Genomic DNA, 21,063 nt, shown 5'->3' on the forward strand with positions numbered 1-21,063 from the left:
TGTATTTTATAAGCCATGTTTTGTTATAAATATCCAACATGTCATGAAAATGATTTGTCTTTAATCTTGCTAATTGTGCAAATTTCTGATTGACAGAATGTAGAAAATAGGTTGCTTCAAAACACATTTTTTAAATACAGAAGTACTTGTTAATCCTCGTAAATCTTAAACGGTAACTGTTCAGCAAAAACTTGCGTGTTCATCAGTTACTCAGTTATGTAAATTTTGTTGGTGCATTTTGTTCGGTCTCACATAGGCCTAGTTACTGCCAAATCCTGAAAACATACTGCATCTTTTGCTTAGCGCAGACAAACATACTGAAGATGGCTATATATATGCCCAGAGCACATGAGCAAAACAGTGTATGCATGTAGATATACGCAACATGTGTATATACATTCAAACATAAAAACCATTTGATATAAGACACTGTATAAATCTATATATAGCTCTAATAATCATCATAATCCCTTCGACGTTCCATTGTTGCCCTATATAATATACATCTAGTCTAGTCCATTCAAATGTGTGTAGCTATTGTGGTGTTAAAATACAGCAAATATTAGCATCTGTATAATGTTTAACTTAATGTAACCAAGATAATGATTATGTAGTCTACTTTTTTTTTTTTGTGATGTATCTGTATTTTTCTCCCGCACATTCAGTTCAGCCATTGTATCATGACAGCAGTGGTAGGCTAATCAGAAGGAAATAAAGTGATTCATGATTGAGTAGTATTTTGTGGACATATAACATGATTTCCTGATAATTCTTATAAAAGCTTAAAAAATAAAATAAACGAATATATGATGATTCGTACATATTTACAATTTTCTTGAACTTAGTTTGTATTTAATTAAACGGTAACTTTGTTGCCACCTCGTGGTGAATGAATGGACGATGCTTTTAATAAGGGAGTTGGATTTTGATGCGCGACCGATTTAATCATTAAACTATTAAACTTTTTTGGACAAACGTCAGCCTCTATTTAATGCGCAATGTTTTTTTCAGGTTTATTTCGAGAGCGTGATGATGACCACCGACACTAGTACTGACTCTGCAAGTCAGTAGCCCCTCACTGCAGAACACAAGATCCAGGAGGCGTGGTTGGATCCACATCTAGGGGTTGGAGATGGACATTCAAATGTGTGTAGCTATTGTGGTGTTAAAATACAGCAAATATTAGCATCTGTATAATGTAACCAAGATAATGATTATGTAGTCTACTTTTTTTTTTTTTGTGATGTATCTGTATTTTTCTCCCGCACATTCAGTTCAGCCATTGTATCATGACTCCAGGAGGCGTGGTTGGATCCACATCTAGGGGTTGGAGATGGGCAGGTTTAGGGGTGGAGATGAGTGGGTTTAGGGATCAGGGGGTGGAGACGGGTAGGTTTAGGTATATGTAAGGTGGGAGGAGTTGGATCTGAATCCAGCCACGCCCCCTGAATCTAGTGTTCTGCGGTGAAAGTGGCGCTCGGGATCGTATCAAAGTACTGATTGGCTGATCCCCGTGTCAATCATTACTTCCCGGCATGACGTAGAAAGACTTCCTCTTTGCTTCTTCCATCGACTGTTGTTCTTAAAATGGCGCCGTTGGACCTAGATAAGTATGTGGAAATTGCGAGACAGTGCAAATACCTTCCAGAGAACGACTTAAAGGTGACTGTTATCAGTAATTATATTTTTCTCTCAGAATATTAAACATAGTAGCTGTTGATATATTTGTAAAGTCATGCGGTAATGGTTGGTAAAGTAACGTAGCAGTCAGTGTGTTGCAATGCAGTCGTTAGCGCTGCATATGAATCCATTTAGTGTGTTCCGGGATTAATTGTATACGTGCTAGCAGAAATAACAGGATATTCGACCAAAGAAAGCAGTCAGTCCTAATAAAGGTGTGTAACAGTTTATTTCTTGTGGATCCCCGGGGTGGCTAACTTACGTTGTTGCCATCAAGCGTACTCATTTGAAACGCCCATCTACTTTCCATCGTCAGCCCTTTAGTTAGTCTCATTTTATTATATTTGCTTATTAGCAGTTTTTAGTCTTGACTGTAACATCCTCCATTCTCTTGGCTTTAAATAGAGCTCCTGTACGTAAACAGCTAGGCTTCTGAATTAGTCCATAATGCAGTTCAAGACTGTATCATCCAAGCCACTAATGTGTGATATTAAAAAATGTGAATTAAATGAATTCATATGACTTTAGATGCAGTGATCTGCTGCTGCTGTCATGATCAGTGATGCCATTTCCTTTACAAGCTTGATCAAACCTGCTGTCTTCTCTTCTATTGCTTTGACAGAGATTGTGTGACTATGTATGTGACCTGCTGCTTGAAGAATCAAATGTACAGCCAGTATCCACTCCAGTCACTGTATGTGGGGATATTCACGGACAGGTGCGAGCAGGCCCCATGAATGTGTTTCTGTTATGCACAGATGATGTGACAATGTCCTTGTTTTGTTAACAAAATGCATATTGACCTAAACCTTTTCTTTATCTCTAGTTTTACGACCTATGTGAACTCTTCAGAACTGGGGGCCAAGTACCAGACACAAATTACATTTTCATGGTATTGTATCCATAAAGATAATTATACATAATAAATATTGTTTTATAGTTCATATTTGGTGACTCATGGGAAACAATGTTTTCCCCCAAGCTTATACTAAAGAGACATTGGTATGTTTGCTTTTCTTCTAGGGTGACTTTGTAGACCGAGGATACTACAGCTTAGAAACGTTCACATATTTGCTAGCACTTAAAGCAAAGTGGCCTGACCGCATCACACTGTTGCGTGGCAATCACGAGAGCAGGCAGATCACACAAGTCTATGGCTTTTATGGTGAGACTGCAGAAATCATAATATACTTATCGTACTTCATATAATAACATGCTTATTGTATTTTGTTGTGCATTTTTGATTTTCATTTCCATTCTTTCCTTCCATTTATAGATGAGTGCCAAACGAAATATGGAAATGCTAATGCCTGGCGATACTGTACTAAAGTATTTGACATGCTGACTGTTGCTGCTGTAAGTATTGTCTTTAGAATACAATTTATATGTATTTTTAATATTATAATAATAATAAATGGTGGTAATGTTTAATTATTGTTATAATTTATGTATACAAATAATACTATTCATATAATTATCCATTATGTCTATAATATAATAGTGTACATATAGTACACAATCTAAATTCATTACTTCAGATATGTTTATTGTATATTTAATGCTTAAACTCTACACTGTCACTTTGATTGAAAATGACATTTTGCACTTTATAACGGTCCGAGAGAATGTTTATGGTTATTTTTTTTCTTCTGCTGTACGTATTGTGATGTTTTGATTTCTCCCGTAGTTGATAGATGAGCAAATCCTTTGTGTACATGGTGGCCTTTCACCTGACATCAAAACTCTGGACCAGATACGCACCATTGAACGCAACCAGGAAATCCCTCACAAGGGAGCATTTTGTGATCTTGTCTGGTCCGATCCAGAGGATGTGGACACCTGGGCAATCAGCCCAAGGGGTGCTGGGTGGCTGTTTGGTGCTAAGGTTACCAATGAGGTAAGAGCATTCTCTCCATGTACAGTCAGTTTAGTCCGATGGAAAGTGTGTAAACAACACTTGAGACATTTCTATAATTACAAGTGGAAAACTGAATATTGTCACTTACTGTCTGCGTTGAAATTTAGGTGTAGTTGTTGGCATCCTCATATACTTTACTAGTGCAGTGAAGTTTCACAAAAATATCTCCCAGTAAATTGAGAACTAGAAATACAATAATTTCAAATCAGGTAAAAACTGTGACTAAAGTAACTGTATTTAGTTTTGTGGCCTCTGTATTTTCTTGGATGAATTGAATTTTAATGAAACACGCTGTGAGCTGAATATTAGTTTGACAATGAAATAAGCAATTAATGAAAATTATTTAATTCAATGTATTGGCTGTTTAATAAAAGTGTGACATACTAGTAAAAGTAAAAACTTTCAGTAAATGTTTCTGGTTTTGCAAAACATGATTATTTTTTTTTCTCTTTTTTTCATTAAAGTTTGTTCACATCAACAACTTGAAGTTGATTTGCCGTGCACATCAGTTAGTTCACGAGGGCTACAAATTCATGTTTGACGAGAAGCTGGTGACCGTCTGGTCGGCCCCAAACTACTGCTACCGCTGTGGTAACATTGCCTCCATCATGGTCTTCAAAGATGTGAACACACGGGAGCCCAAGTTATTCCGGGCCGTTCCTGACTCTGAAAGGGTCATACCACCTAGAACGACAACACCCTACTTCCTCTGAGGTCTTCATTGTCACCTGCGTCCAGCCCTCTTCTTTTCATTGTTCTGTCAAGAGCTCTTTTATGGTCTTTAATTTCTCTGTTGCCTTTTTTTTTTTTTTTTAACTTAACAAATATTTTTTGTAAAGATCGAAGTGCTCTCCAGAATAACAACCGTAAACTATGGTCAGGATTATGGACTATTTTGATTGTTCAAGTTGGTCATTATTTGGTCAGTACAATCTTGTTAATGTGAGCATGTGACTGTAAATAAGTGGACATCCTCATGCTGTTCTAAAGCCACTCTTCTTACAGGGCTTTAAATGTAGATCTAACAGCCATTGACTATCTTATGACAAAAGGTTATGGCGTAACATCTCACCTGATCAGAACAATGTGGTGTTTGTGTTTTTCAGAGATCAGATCAGAAAGAGAGTCACTAACACAACTAGGTCCTGGTCAGTCTGCTCCTAATTTCTCCAAAACAAAGACACTGTTCTTTTTGAAGCTTTCAAGTGTAGAAAAGGGTTGAGGCAATGACCAGACAGACAACAGGACAAAGAAGGCTGTGATTATTTTGTACATTAATATAATTGTATTGATTTAATCTTCTTTTTCTCAGATTTGTTGTATTTTATTATTGTAGAAGACGGCAGCCCATTTACCAATTAAATATTGAAAATAAACGCCTTTATTGTTAAGTTACATTTCTGGTGTTGTCTCCTAATCAATGGAAGCATGAAAATATCACTTTTTCTTTCCACACAAGATAGTTTTAAAGGCACTACAATAAGACACCGCAGAGCGGCGCACGTCCCTTTTAAATCCAACGGGTAGATGGCGGTACTACGCTAGTCCCGCCCCTTTGAGTAAGTTGTAGCCTGACTGACATCGCAGCCAGCCAATGGAATGTACCGAACGTCACTAACAGCCCGGTGGAGTTCTGATAAGCATGTTAGTTTGAGCGGGTTGCCACAACAGTCAATGAAAATTCAACTGGCCAAACTGAACCGTCGACCGCAGTAGATGCCGAATGGCAGATACTCCCTGCTCTTCCCTGGGAGGGTGATTTGAATGAGCTGGATGCAAATGACGGTGCGCCACCGCACTGGATGTCTAGATTTGTGTCGGGGCGAGAATCACAGGCACGCACTACCTGGAAACGCTGTTCTCGAGGAGCTGAAACAGAAGATAGCCGCACTAAACTAAACTACACCAGTGCTCAGGTTGGGTCTCAAATCAGTGACTTTTTGACAGATATCACTCGGCGATGTATGCGTTAGGTAAAAGACAAACACGACTGAAGTTAACACGTCTTAGTGGACTAAGATAGTCAAACATCAGTCAGACACACCACCATTAAAATATATTCTGTAGCTTTCAGTCAAAGCGAAATATTTCTCATAGAAAGCATAACGCATATCATCCCCATATATATGTATATGTATGTATATATATATATATATATATATATATATGTGTGTGTGTGTGTGTGTGAAATAAGCCTAACAGAGCACATCAAATGCATTCAGTCACAGCATCTAAAGCCACAGTTTTGTCAACTCTGATGGTCATTTTGAGGACAAGAACGCTCCTGCTCTCCGAACGTACTAAAACCATGTTAACGCAGCTCTGTCGCCTCTATTGCCTTGACACGATCCAACCTACAGTTTCATCTTTGACAGAATCACACAGAGTTGTCGTGTATTACCGCATCCTGATCTGAGAAAGAGAGACACAGCCGTCGCGCTAGAGGTGAGTCATTGTAGTTGAGACGCAGGCTTGATGCACCGGAGTAAATGCATTTAGATGTGCTGGATGGTGTGAAGTGTCACAGAAATGACCGTTGTTGTTCTTCACACTGGTAATTGATGTAGAACAACAGCGATCAGTCAAATCATTCCGCGTTCCTGGTCAATGAACGGAACGAGCGCTATTTCGCAGAGATGCACGCTGCCAAACGCGTTACGTTTAGTTTTGATTTTCACCCTTTGTCTATTGTTCCTTTTAGTCCACCCTGATATTCGAGTCGGGAGTGATATTGTGAATGGAACCCGAGCCAATAAGCATCTCTGTATTATTATTGAATGAAGACGGTTGAAAAATAATTGGCTGTCGCAAGAATTACTATATATGCAGCCTTGCTTCATTCTGTCCTGCAATAGCACAGGATTGAATTTTGCAGGGCGCTCGCTGTCTGCTTCTTTTATTGTTCACGATCAGGCTGCATCGGCCGTGCGTGCATAATGACTGTAAGGGCAAGTGCGAATTGTATATTATTGTATAGGAAGCGTATTATGGCTGTGTTATGAATATGCATTGAACTTCAAATTAGGTCCTATGATAATTATGCGAGATTAAATGACATCGGATGACTGGGACCGAGAACAAAAAGAGAGATTTGTTGCAGACAATCATGTTTTCCCAGCATCAGCTCTCACACACACCATCTGTGAAAAGAGCCACCAGGTTGCTTAGCTAAAAATGACGTCATACAGACTGGCTTGTTATGGAAGAATGAGCTCATGGAAGAGAATTCTTCTGTTACTATAGGTACTATTATATGGGTATTTTCTTGTTTAGTTATTGACAATTATGGGTGTAGTTTATCTTAAAATATTCTTTTTATTTGAACTCCATTGTAAACTGATTTTAGTTGTCTGCACCCTATTTAACAGTCCATATCAACACGGTTGTGAATCAAGTACCTCGGGTCGTGCTGGCAATCAGTAGGGCTACAACACTGTGAGTACGATATTTCTTGAAGTCCACATTAAATCAAAATTGACCCTATTTACTTTGTTAGGCATTGGGCACAACATCCTTAACCACTCCCCTCCAACCATCAGTCTGCTGCGATCTAGAGACGCCAAGGAGGTGTGATAAAATCAAGTCCCTCCCTCTATTTTTCTCATTCAATATTCTGTTTCACTTGGAAATTCATCACAATACTGAAGTCGGTCACAACTTGTGGTTCATATGGACTTGAGATCGCCATGTTTCAGGCAAAGAAATGCCAGTTAGTTTGTGTTTTTTCCGCCAGTAAAAACGGTTACAAAATTTTCAGCGTTTTGTGTCAACTACACACATGGTCTGGAATGGCATATGTGAGTGGAGCGGAGAGATGGTGATTTACCCTCCCATGCTCAAAACGTTCTGTGCACACTAACGGTGCGTTTCACTTTGTTTTTAGACAAACACTCGTGAACTCTCCTAAGCACTTTCCGTTTGGGAATCCCATCGCCATTTTGAAGCACGTTCCACTTCGTTAAGTGGATGATGGAAGTTTGTATGAACTAGGGCTGCACGATTAATCGCATGCGATATTTAACGCGCATCTTATCAGTAAAGCCGGTCTGTAATCAGCGGTAAATCTCCATCACCTGCGTGCTTTCACATATCGCATGCGATTAATCGTGCAGCCCTAGTATGAACTCATATGTAAACTTTAGGTAGCTCCATAAATCACAGAGCAACACAACTGTGATGTTACAGCAGATCGTGCTTAATTTACCCCTACCTCACACAACTCTATATATGATTTATGAATTATTTTGGGATGTAACCATATAACCACATTAAGCTGACTGTTTATTACACACAATCGTAGTTGATTATATTGATATTTAATTATAATTTTAGATTTTTTTTTTTCCAACAGCTTTTTTCAACGGCATATTACCACATAGAATAGTGCATCAAACAAATACATAAGAAAAAAAAAATTAAATAATAATAATCAGCTCCATAGTGGACTCCAAGTGAACAAGGACTTAAGACATTCCATTTAAACCCAATGCAGGACTTCCATCAGTCGTATGCGACATAAGCAATGACGCACATCTGAGTCGATGAGACTGTGAAGTGGCACTCAGCCTAGTAGTGAGAGAAACCCAGCTCAGAGCAACCACAGAGTGAGAAGAAACACCGATTCTGTCAATCAAATTTGTGGACTGGAACCAACTGTTAAAAAGCACAGTGAAAGTTATTTTTTTAGCTATAGGGGAAGATTACAAGCTAGTTTCTAAGCATAGCAAAGGCTTTTGCTCCCTCTGTTTGTGTCCTGTGTTATATAGGACACCTGTCCTATTTTTCTCTGCGTTTACTTCTTCCCTCATTCCTGTGTGGATCTGAATACCGTTAGAGAGACTTGGGCTCTTTTGCTACCAAGTCCACCATGTTTTCATCCCTAACTCACTTTCACTCTCTTTTGAGTCCTGACGTTTCACAGTGACGGTATTCCATTAACATGAGCAGTCATGTAGGACTTTGCGCTAAGGTTAAATGCATTAGTCAGCATATGTGTTTGCGTGATCTCTTTAACTGAGAGAGCGATTGCAGATTGCAGTTTTAATTTCATGTAATGACTGATCTTTTGTAGTATTATTTGTTTTTATTTGGACTTTGTGTATCCAAGTAGGCTGGTCTTTTGATAGTTTATAGTGGGTCTACTTTCAGCATAATATTTGGTGTATGCCTGGATGTCAGTGAAATTAATTTTCAGTACCATTAATAGAATGTGTTTGGTGATGCAATGACTGCAAAAAGTGATATATAATAGGATATTGATTTGGCATAGATTTTCAGTTGCATGTGTAGGTTACATACAGGACATACATACACATACTGCCTCATCCTGCAGTTCTTTTGCTGTAGATGCATAGCTCATGCATTTTTATGGAAGGAAAGGAAATGTGGGTCAAGCACACATATCTGTGCAGAAGCCTTTTACCACTGCTGGCTATAGAGCAAGAGCATGCATGCGTTTCCTTCATGAGACAAGGAGGTCTTTCTTATACATTTCTCATTTCCACTCTTACCATCAATTCTCCAAAGCCCATCTTCCATTCATTCCTAGATTACATCCATAGGGTCTTAGTGGACAAGTTGTTTGTTTCAGCATAAGATCTCGCATCCTCTGGTCTGAGTCTTATGGCTGATTCTATTCCGTAGCTCTGTGTCTATATATGTACATCCTGATCATTTCAATTACCACTTGTTACAACCAGAAAACAGAGCTCTTTCAAGCTCCTTGTCAATATTGATCTGACTATTGATCAACAACAGTTATTTTAATGTAGCCTACTTGCTTATTCTCGATGAGGGCCAGTTGTCGTTTGCATGTTATATGAATGTAGTGTGGCTATTGAGCATCATCTGACCAAGATGAAGGTATACAAACCTGATTAATTTGGCTTTTAGAATACCTTAGTGAAATGGATATTTGGATTTGTGGTTGAAAATTTTTATAATGAACCCTGCTAATAAATAATCTATAGAACACTTAAATAACATTTCTAGAATACATTTTGCAATTCTGTATTAATGTATTTTAAAATGTAATTTATTCCTGTGATGGCAAAGCTGAATTTTCAGCACCTATCACAGTGTCACATGATCCTTCAGAAATCATTCTAATATGCTGATTTTCTGCTCAAGAATAATTTCTTATTATTATGTTGAAAAAAGTTGTGCTGCTGCTTAATATTCTTGTGGAAACTGTGATAATTCTTTTCAGTATTCTTTGAGGAAGTTTAGAAGAATGGCATTTATTTAAAATGTAAATGTCAATTTAATGCACCCTTGCTTAATAAAAGGATTAATTTCTTTCCAAAAAATCTTATTGACCCCCTACTTTGAACAGTAGTGCATGAAAATTTTTCTGAAAGGAACACATGACACACTCATTTACAGTCATTAATCTACTCAAATCAAGGCTTTGATCAAGTTAATTAGTTTGTGTTGATTTATAAAAATGCATGAAGATCAACCTTTCTGTTAAAAAAAGTTTAATTTTGCCAAACTACACTTGAAATCATTAAGTTATAAAATTAGTACCATTGTATTAATACATTTAATATTTTCATATTTTACTCTCAAAAACATTTACATTAATACACTAATTAAGAACTTGCATAAGCTTATACATTTTAATATTAAATTAGCTTATAAAATGTAATATTAAGATTTTCTTGTTCTCCTGGCACGACAACTGTAGTGTCTGTCTCATGCTGAAAAAAGAGGATGAATTCAATTGAGAATAACTGCAGACTAGAATGAATGGCAGCTCCTGTAAAACAATGTGTACAACAGCTTTTCCATTCAACAACAATTTCTGTTCGGTATGAAGAGGCTGTGCAAACAACCACTGTGAAACGCTGAATGTGCTTCCTTAATACAAGCATGTTTAAAAGTTAGACATGATGTAAGGTGAATAATACAGAGATGTAGGCTACACATTCATGTAACATCGGTGTGCATAATGTGTCCTTTTATTAAGCATCTCACATTCCTGTGATCGATCATGCACGTATGTGACACTAAATTAAATTAAATTAAAATTAAATGTATTTATAATAGTTATTTTATTTTATGTGTCAGCTGATAAGAAATGCTTGTCGACAATTGACAGTTATATTGTTTGGACTGTGGTGGAGTCGAGGAGGCTTATAATACCTGTACTGTAGAAAACCATACGGAAAGCTCAGGAACACCCGAAACTGTGATTTGAAATGTTTTATATTAGATCTACAGAGCATCATCTGAGTAATAAAGTAATAGGCCTATATTAGCAATATATGGCATATATGCCTACAAAAGAAACATTATGTTGTCAGAATACACTCCTGATTTTAAATGCCCACGGTGCTTTTTAAAACCAGATGGTCTCGTTACCAGCAGGAGCTAACAGGGTAACAAGCTAAACCTTGACCTCTTGGGTAGATTCAGCCTACCCCCCCCCTCATTGGTACACCAAACTAAATTCAGCATCTCAACATGGGTGCCTTACAAATTTGCATTGCAATGTTGTTGTTTTTTTGTGATCGAGTATGTACTAGTGTTATATTTTGTCCAACCTAAAATAATGTGTTGCTAACTACTGTTATAATAATTAAATTATTAATTGTTTTAATTGGGACATTCTTCTTTGGTGAAATATCTCCAAATATTCTCTGAATCTGTTGATAGCAGTTGAAACGAAAGGTGGACTGAAACGATCCATAAGTGGACCATGGTGAGCCATCTGGAGGCTGAGCAGGGGTGATGGACATGCTCAGGTCTTTTCCATTCAGACCACCTTGGACTGACAGCTGAACGTTTGACTTACTACCCACTGGGCCTGACCACATGCATGCGCACACACACACACAAGCTGACACTGTACACTGTTTCAGGCAATAAGTGATGTTTCTCCCTGCTGTGGCTTCCATTGTCAGCACAATACATCACACAGATCTTGCTCTTATTGGTGAGAATAGGCCTTCAACATACCAATTTTGCATTTATTCTCGCAGATGCGGACATATAGACATGATGCTTCATTCAAAATCATCTGTAAAAATTGTTGACTACATTGAGTCAAGGCTATTCAAGTTTCTTAACACTTCATGAATGAATCTCACCTGACCTTCTAGTTTTTTCACAAAGCTTACTTAAATTCATGCTTACTAAAATTAAAACAGGCCGCCAAAAACAACACTACTGCCACCACAGAGAGGCCATGTGTGGTGTTGTGTTGTTTGATTGACACCATATAGTGTCACACACAAGCGAAGTCATATTCACAACATACTTAATGTGTAAATACACAAATTTGTGTGATGTTTAGCATTTAAGAGTAGTGAATTATGTTTCTTGTTGGTTAATGTGAAAACATGCAGATTAAATGGCCCTCTGTGAGAGCTGACCTTCTTCCATCTGCACAGAGTAGACTATATGCTCTCTTTATAGGCCATTAAAGCTTTGAGCTTGTTTCTGAACAGGAAGGGCCTTTGAGATATCCCATTCTTCAGCCAGTAAAGATCAAGTGTGTGATGGCATATGTAACAGGCAGTTGGCAGGACCTAAATCTCTTCTGTCCTTTAGTGGTTTATTTATTCATAGTGGCAAGCAAACGAAATGAAGACTTAAAGTCAGCATGAAATGAAAATTTACCTTACTTTACGTTCTTCAAATCATTTTAAATGCCACTAGTGAATTTATATGCTATAATGTACAGTAAGAAAAAAGGCTATTCATTTTGAGGTTTAAGATTACATTTAACTGTGTTATTAAATTATTATCATTTAAAAGATTAACTTAAAGGTGGGGTATGTTTTTTTTTCCAAAAAACGCTTTAGAAAACTGAGTTGGGCCGAGTACCAAAACAAACTTGTAGCCAATCAGCAGTAAGGGCCGTGTCTACTCATGATGTGGAGGAGAGGGCGCTCAGTGCACAGGACTAGTGGTCGACCGATATGGGTTTTTTGACAGCCAATGCCGATATTTTGGAAAGCAGGGTGGCCGATATAAAGCCGATATAATTTTATTTATTTTAATTTATTTTTAAGAAATTTGAAATGGATTAAAATAATTGTGTAAAATAAACATACTTATACTTTAGAAGACAAAGCATTTTAAACAAATAAATAAATATTTAATAAAAATCTAATTAAAAAGGAAGTAAACACTGTAACCAACAGGGCACTCAGTATTCTGGGATGTTTGTGTGCATTGGGAATCCTTTTTTTTTATTTTTTTTTTTTTATATAAATAAAGCCAAGGTAACACTTATTTTACATACAGCACTCAATGAAAATGACACGAATATGACAGTGGGCAAATGCATAAAATGCAGCATAATTTGAAATCGCTAGTTTTAAAGTTTGTCGATCGCGTGTCTCCAGTCAAGCTGAACTCTCCTGTCAGCATTCAATTTGCACGGACCGACCGTCACGCAGAGAACACGCGATCATGCAGGATACTTCGACTAAGTCTGCAAGGTTTGTGAAATTAAATGTTCATCAGTCATTAAAAGATTTAAATGATATAATGCGTATTTGCTGAATGCTGACGGCAAATGAGAAAGTATTATAATGTTTGCCTTTCTATTACTAATAATATTAAAGCAATCGTTATAATACTTTTTTGAATACATTTTAATTCCTTTGTTTAACAGTTCTATCTGATTATTAGATAGACTTCTATCCATATTAGACAGAACTGAACGACGACAGCGAACAAGAGGGAGAATGTGAGCGGTGTGCGCTCAGGCGCTGCTCTTCTCAGTGCCATCAAAATAAAAGTCCCGCCACATCGGCCAAACAGAAAAACTTATCGGCCAATGCCGATATTTGAAAAATGCCAAATATCACTACACAGGACGGACATTAGCCGAGCCGAGCAACAGAAAGATAGAGATGGCGGATAAAAAACAAAAGAGGAAAAGAAGGCTTACAATAAGGGAAGAAGTAGGACCCGTGTAAATATCGGATCAGCTTTCCAGTGCTGGAGAGAACTCAAGTAGCGGAAGGCCTGCGATCGGACACTGAGGTTGCTTTGTTTCTTATCGATAGGTGAGTAACACTGTGTCTACACCGGACGCGACAGTTGTCGCACCGCAACAGCTAAAGTTTGTCTACACTGGACGCGACAAAGCGACCGTTGAAAATCAGAACGCAGCAGCAGTTTTCTGTTGGGGATTTGTCGTGTCGCGCCGCATCCAATGTAGACAGTATCACTGATTATAATGAGTTCTATAGTATTTTGTCATGCCGCGCCGCTCGCGTCCGGTGTAGACACGGTGTAACATTGGTTTTGCTTTGTTTCACCGAACTAATCGTTGCCTGGGTTGCGTACGTATGTGCGGGGCGGAGCTCTCAAAATTGGGGCGAGACCCTTTTGGGGTAGGGGCGTGTTTGTTTTGGTGATTTCAAATGTCAACATTGGCTACCAGAAATCACTTACCCCACCTTTAACACCATGTTCTAACCAGACAATGCGATAAGATTTCAGCAACACACAATTTTTCTTTCCAAACCAGACGCATCACAGCTACAAGACGTGACAAAATCAATTACAAATCACAGCCAATCAGAAGAATGAGTGGGTGGGCTCTTTCTGCAAATTAATTTAAATAAATGATTTTGACATTATTGAAAATACACTCGGTGGCTGTTAAAATGTTTGCCATGGAATATGCATATTTGTTTACATAAAGATCCCAGTTTGAATGCTCTTGTTTCTTTTAAGTTTTTCTTTTCAAGATCTGAGGTTAATTATTCATTGTTGCTTTCATTATATGGCTATTAAAGTCATGCACAATGATATACAAACTCAAATTAAATGATTTTATTATGATACAAAATGGCATCAGTACATGAGCTGTCAGCTGTGATGTTGCAGAAATAGAAATCATTGAAAAAATCCCTTGTAACATGGAAAATATATATTTTTTATTTATTGTAGCGTCGCTGGTTTGGGCATAGTGTTAAGTGAATGTTAGATGAAGGCAAATGTCATCTAAATAGAGGAAATGGGCATGAACAATTAAATATCCAGTATCGACTGGTACTGATAAATTGAAAAATATCTAATAACGGTTGATAACTGAAATGGTACCGATATATTGTACATCCCCATTTTACACCTAAAGATGTAAACAGTATTTTTTATAAATGTTACAATTGTGTATTTACATTTAGATTAAGTCTCCACCAGTGATATCCAAGATCACTGTCGTATCGACCACCAACACTGCACGTTTTTGATGTCTCTAATCTGACACACACATTTGAGCTCTTGGAGTCTTTACTGATGAGCTGATGAGTTGAATGAGGTGTGTTTGATTAGAGAGACATCTAAAATATGCAGTGTCGGGGGTTCTCCAGGACCAGGATTGGGAACCACTGGACTGTCAAAACAGAAAAATTACTTTCAGGTTAATATATCTTGGTTTATTCATCTCCATGAAATTCATATAAATGGATTATTTTAAGGGCTTCAGTGAAACTTTTGTTCCAACTCATGCAAATTCGTCAGAGCGTGTCAGTTGGTTTGGAGGTGGAATTAGTCAGTTTTCGTCAAAGCTGATTCAACATCTGCCCACGTCACTGATGCAGATTCTTATACGCACAATATGTCAGTTCAGACTTCTGTGGTGCTCATTTAACTGTGATTCATAAAACTTGCTTCCGCCACTGATGCCTGCTTGTGCTAACGACTCAGTTTTGCATAACTCTGCCGAAGGTCTGTTTTGAATTCACTTTTTTGTTTTGTTTTGTTTCCAGCAGCTGCCATGACGGGGGTGGGGGCAGAGGATGACATCCCTCTCTGTGAGAGGAAAACTGTCACTGACTTCTGCTATCTCCTGGACAAGTCCAAACAGCTTTTCAATGGCTTAAGGTCAGTCTCTTCTCGGTGTCTGAGCATTTTGCTGTTTATTTGTGCTCTTGTTTGCCTTCCAGATTGCTGTCTGGGTCCAATGCTGCAGTGACCTTATGTACACTTACTCTGCTCAGTCTTTTTCTCTTTCTTTCTTTCTTTCTTTCTTCCTTCCGTTTTCATACTTGCTTTTGCTTTAATTTTCTTTTTTAATGTTTGTCCATTCTTTTGTTAATTTGTTGTTCATTTCTTCTATTTGTTTTCATTGTTTTCTTTCTCTTACTTGTTTGCTTGTCCATTATTTTGTTGTTTTTCTGTTTTTGCTCTTTCTTTTGCTTTTGCTTTCGTTTTTGTTTTCATTTTCCTTTTTTTTTTTTTTTTGCTCATGCATTGTTCATTTGTTTCTGTTTTAATTCCTTCCTTCAGTTTTTTTCTCATTCATTGTTTCTTTCGTATGTCTTTTTGTTTGTTCATTTATTCATCTGTTTTTGGGTATGACCCATGAGGAGTTCATTTGAATACCAGAGTCAAGCTTGTTTTCTGTTCTCGCAATAGCCATAAATCATGCCTTTAACCATATAGTGACAGTGACTGATGTAAGTATCAAATATGGTGACTTATGTAACACTGGAATGTCTTATCACAGTTGAGACAACGTTATTTAATAACCAAGTCTAGTCAAGGCTGCCAAATCTTAATTAACCAACAGCAGCTTCAAATGCTTTTTAAATTTATGAGAGCATTGAGCATATTGCTTGGGTTGCTCTCAGACCACGAAACTGATGGGAGCACCAGTGACAGAATCTAGAACCTTTGGCTGACATAAAGCTCATATTACCATCACTGAGTTACTGGGATCCCATATGAACAAAAATGTGAATGGCACTCGTTTTTTATTATGTCAAAGAGGATTGTCCAGTGCAGCCTACTTCACATAGTACAAGTTTACTGAATTCAGTCTCAAAGAGTCGATAGTTCACCCAGGGATAGAAGGGATCGTTCACCCAAAAATGAACATTTTGTGAATGTAACCGTTTTTAGCACTCTAAAACAGGGCTGACAACTACTGTATATTGACATGTCTGAACATAGACAATTTTGTAGGTGTGGTTGATTTTCTCTGTATCTATAAATGAGAAGGTTCTAACGTCTCATCTGTGCTGTGCTTTATGTATGTGTTGATGTTTGCCTGTTCATCCGTAGGGAGATGAGAGCCCTTTATATTTTCCAGTGTCTGGGTAAAGTGAGCTCAGTTTTACATCTGAATGAATCTTCAGCTCTCCTCTTCCACCCCCTCATATCTGCCAGTGTTTGTCTCCGCATTACACACACACTTAAAAAAATGAATTCGCGTCACTCCGTTTATCACCATTTCTCAGTGGCCAGTAGGTTGCGTTTGAGTTAATCAGTCATTTTTAGCTAAGACTATTTATAGGACAAGTGTGTCAGTAGCTGTGGGCTCTATCTCTCTCTCTCTCTTTTAGCCTTCTCTGTCTCTTTTTTGCTTTCTTCCTCCATTCTTGTTTCTCTCTTTTCTTCTTGTCTTCACAGTCTGTATTCCTTCCCTCCTCTCTTATCTCTGTTTCCATGCCCTGTCCTTATGGACAGGGTTTGTGTTTGTTATATTTATATTGCATAAGCGACTGAGACTGCTACAGTCCAGGAGCTTGGTTCATAGACGAACCCACATGTTCTGACATTCATATATTCATGCAGGAGGTTTTTTGCGCATCAAGGAAATTTGTTTCTTAACCTCATCTGTAGCAAAACAGGAAAAAACAAAAATCTGCAAAAATAAGCGAAATCAGGAAAAAACAGCACTCTTGCTTCTGTGATGTTGCTAAACTATATCATATGATATAAATTTAGGACAAAAACCCATGCAGGGGCATTTTTTTGCCTTCATATCTTGAATATTACAGGCATAAAACTGCATTCATAAGCTACATTATGTTAAGTCATCATTCTGCATCATGTTTGTCAGCAGCTGCATGCAGTGTAAGATGACGTACAGGTCTGGGCAGGGAGGGGTGCATTAAAATGTGTTGTTAATTTTAATGCATTATTTTTTTCATAATTAAAAAAATAATAATTTCCTAGCCTTAAGGCTTCTAAATGTTATCTGAAACCCTCCCAAAAATGATAAGTGATACATATCTCTCCTGCATTTGGGATATTTTCAGTTTGTGTACCGCATTGACAAACATAATCAACTAATAAGACAAAAATTGCTTCCACTGACTTTTTTCAGCATTAGTATTGTAGATCTAGTCCAAGCATAAAGGTGCATTTAGTCCTTTTTACTTATTATTCCTGCATGAAGGATTTCATGTGATGCTCAGTACATATATATAAATTTGCATGTAAATGCATTTATATGTTTCATACCTTAATGATAGCTTGTGTCTACCCAAATACGAGACTAGATGCCTGTTATGAGGCCACGACCCCATGCCCTGTTTCTCCATGCTAATTAGGCTGTCTAACCAGTAGCGGCCTACTTCTGCATTTGACGCTTAGCAACACCCTGTAGAGTTCAGTAATGAAACGGCTATTATTAATTGGTCTCATTTCCTTACCTAATACTTCCACTACTTGATAGCGCTCTCTATCTTTCACCTCTTTGGTATCTCTTTATTAAGCAAGCTTGACTCAGTAGAGACATTTATAGCGGCTTTGACATTTTCATCTTCATATTCGCATTCATATTCTTCATCAGCATGTAACACAGAGTTAAAAAATGCAAACACACATACAAACACATATACACTACAGTTAAAATGTTTAGAGTCAGTAAGAATTTCTTTAAAAAAAAAAAATCTTTATTCATCAAGAACACATTAAATGGAGCAAAAGTAACAGTGAAGACATTTACGTTTGTTATTTCATTTTCAATTTCATATCATTCCATATAAACGGAGGCGTAGCAATAGGGCAGGCAATTGCCTGGAGCCCCGCATTTTGAGGGGGCCCCCGACAGCTGACCATTTGAACAATCGAAAATGTCATTATTAATATAACATGGAGCAACACATCTGCATCCCCCCTAGGGGGACCCCTCTCGCATTACACTAGATGTGCTTGCTTTTTCCTTTTCCTTTTCAAACTGGCACAGCGCTTACTTGTGCATTTGCTAATTTAAACTTGAAGAGCACTTATATATCCATCTGGCAGCCAGAAGCGGAAAAAAGCAAGAAGAGGAGGAAAAGAGGAAACATAACAGCGGTAAATGATGGAGATGAGATTGACTTAAGGATAATTATATGACAAACGTTTTCGTTGTTAATTCCATCTTATTTTCGTTTAATTATTTGCAAGATGAATTACTGGTAATAGTGGTCGACCGATATTGGTAAATTTTAAATAATATTAATAATAATAATAATAAATGTGTAAAATAAACATATTTATAAATATATAAATAAATATTTAATAAATATATAATTAAAAAGGAAGTAAGCACTGTAACTAACAGGGCACTCAGTAATCTGGGAAGTTTGTGTGCATTGGGATTTGGGAATCATATTTCAATGAAATGTTCATTAGTCATTCAAAGATTTGTTTAAATGATATGAATGCGTATTTGCTGAATGCTGACGGCAAACGAGAACGTATTATAATGTTTGCCTTTCTGTAAATAATAATATAAAAGCAATCGTTATAATACTTTTTTTTGTATACATTTTAATTCCTTTGTTTAACAGTTCTTTCTGATTATTAGACAGATTTCTGTCCGTATTAGACAGAACTGTTAAGGACGACTGTTAAGAACTGTTACGTGAACAAGGAGAATGTGAACGCTGTGTGCACAGGCGCTGCCTCTCTCAGCGCCAACAAAATAAAAGTCCTGCCTCGAACTCATCGGCCAAACAGAAAAACTTATCGGCCGATGCCGATATTTGAAAAATGCCAAATATCGGCCGATATATCGACCTTGGGGATATATCGGTCGACCACTAACTGGTAATAGTCCAGTTACTAATAGGGTTACTGGGAAACAGGTTAGCTAGGGTTGCACTTAGCAGCAGCATATTATAGGTGGTACCGAGAAAAACGTGCACATCACCAGCGTCACCGCTTGGCAAGTTTCAGTACCAGGGATGCAAACTTGTCACCTTTCGGTGAAATTCGCCATTTTGAATTCAAAATGGGTCATTTGTGTGATTCGTGTAGATCCGCGTTTTTTTAAAGTGTACCAACTCAACCTGCTTGAAGTCACCCGCTTTCAAACGCTCCTGTGTGTTTTTGTGTGCATGCTCTGGTTTCGAATTACAAAACCAAAAGTTTCTATTTACGTGTTTTGCAGAGTTGAGTTTTGTAGCCAATCACAGGCTTCTCTGTTGAAAGCAATGGCCAATCAGAGGCGTTTACTGCACGTTAGTTGGAATCCGCTCCGATCTAATTTTTGTTTCCGCAAGTTTATGTAGTTCTACATGCTCACAGATCTTCCTGTTATCACAAGACAAAAAGAATGCATACACGATGTAAATAAGATATTCATTGTGTAGTTAGTTATTGATTATATCAGGAGTTTCCGCGCGAGTAAGCTCGGACAGTTACGCTATAAGGGAAGCGTTCTTTGCTCGGTTTTTACTTCATTCACAGTTTGAAGAAAAGTTTAAGAGGACCAAACTGTCCACATATACTGTTTCAGGAATGACAAACATGAGTGAATCCGCCAAATTGATCCGCTATTGACGGTGATAAGATAACTGTAGCAATGGACGGAATGAACTATCTGACAATGTCAAAACAGAGCTGTGCTTTAAGTGATGCAGAGTAAATTCAGAGTAACAAAACTACAGCAGCAAGTCTGTGTTGCCTTTAGCAGCTTCTACAGGTAAAGATAACCTAAAGCACTCGTTTGATGTGTTCTTTTTAGGCAGTGTTTGAAAAATTAAAATTTTAAATTAAATTAAAAAGAAGCCAAAATATTGAATGCATTTAATTATTATACCATTAATAATTAACTTAATTTGTAGTTAACTAGTTAAGTATTTAAATACTATCTTCTGGCAACAAATTAATGTCCATATGCCAATAACTCTAAGATAATACAAGTTGTGTTCAAAGTCATGTTCAGTTAAACAGACAAGCCTTCTTCATGAATGAAAGTGAACATTTCAAGTGAATTTGTGAATTTTTTTAAAAAATAATAATAAAGGCTTTAAATTATTATAAGTGTTTAAAAAATGTAGGGTTTTAGGTTTTATGATGGGGGGGAACTCATCTTTGTCACCTTTTTCACCCATGATGGGTTTGCATCCCTGAAGTGTTTACATTTTGCATATTGTAAACAAATTAAATGCATTATATAAGTCACTTTAGAATATAAATTATACCATGTTTCAGATGATAAAAAATGTGACTTGTAGTCTGGAAAATACAGTATAGCAAATAATTTTGCAGACCCCCTGGTTATGGGTCAAGGACCCCAGTTTGAATGACCCGTTAAACATTTGTTTCCCGGGGATTAATTTTACATGCGCAAAAAGCAGCAAACAGCAGAACATGCAGAACATGATGGATTCATCATATCACATCACGCACCTGCAGCACTTCTGCGAGCGGAGAAAAACATAATAAAGCTAGGCTATATAAATATATATATATATATATATATATATAATAAC

The 21,063-nt window shown here is 37.4% G+C and overlaps 2 protein-coding genes across 2 annotated transcripts in view; both read left to right on the forward strand.

The window, feature by feature from the left end:
- Nucleotides 1-1,536: 1,536 nt before the first annotated feature.
- LOC107660768 (serine/threonine-protein phosphatase 6 catalytic subunit) lies at nucleotides 1,537-4,995 on the forward strand. Its single transcript, XM_016450185.1, has 7 exons — nucleotides 1,537-1,662; nucleotides 2,303-2,398; nucleotides 2,507-2,572; nucleotides 2,704-2,845; nucleotides 2,957-3,036; nucleotides 3,368-3,577; nucleotides 4,063-4,995. Exons 1-7 carry the CDS (start codon nucleotides 1,588-1,590, stop codon nucleotides 4,309-4,311), a joined length of 918 nt encoding a protein of 305 aa, XP_016305671.1. The 5' UTR covers nucleotides 1,537-1,587; the 3' UTR covers nucleotides 4,312-4,995.
- A 263-nt stretch (nucleotides 4,996-5,258) lies between these two features.
- Nucleotides 5,259-21,063, forward strand: part of LOC107660775 (protein SCAI-like) — a 37,140-nt gene continuing 21,335 nt past the window's right edge. The window contains exons 1-3 of the mRNA XM_016450189.1: nucleotides 5,259-5,514; nucleotides 5,974-6,043; nucleotides 15,340-15,451. Coding sequence (XP_016305675.1) covers nucleotides 15,345-15,451 — 107 coding nt within the window. The 5' untranslated portion in view covers nucleotides 5,259-5,514; nucleotides 5,974-6,043; nucleotides 15,340-15,344. The remainder of the gene's footprint in view (nucleotides 5,515-5,973; nucleotides 6,044-15,339; nucleotides 15,452-21,063) is intronic.

The sequence above is a fragment of the Sinocyclocheilus anshuiensis genome, unplaced genomic scaffold (genome assembly GCF_001515605.1).
Source record: "Sinocyclocheilus anshuiensis isolate Anshui unplaced genomic scaffold, SAMN03320099.WGS_v1.1 scaffold2607, whole genome shotgun sequence".
Lineage (NCBI taxonomy): Eukaryota > Metazoa > Chordata > Actinopteri > Cypriniformes > Cyprinidae > Sinocyclocheilus > Sinocyclocheilus anshuiensis.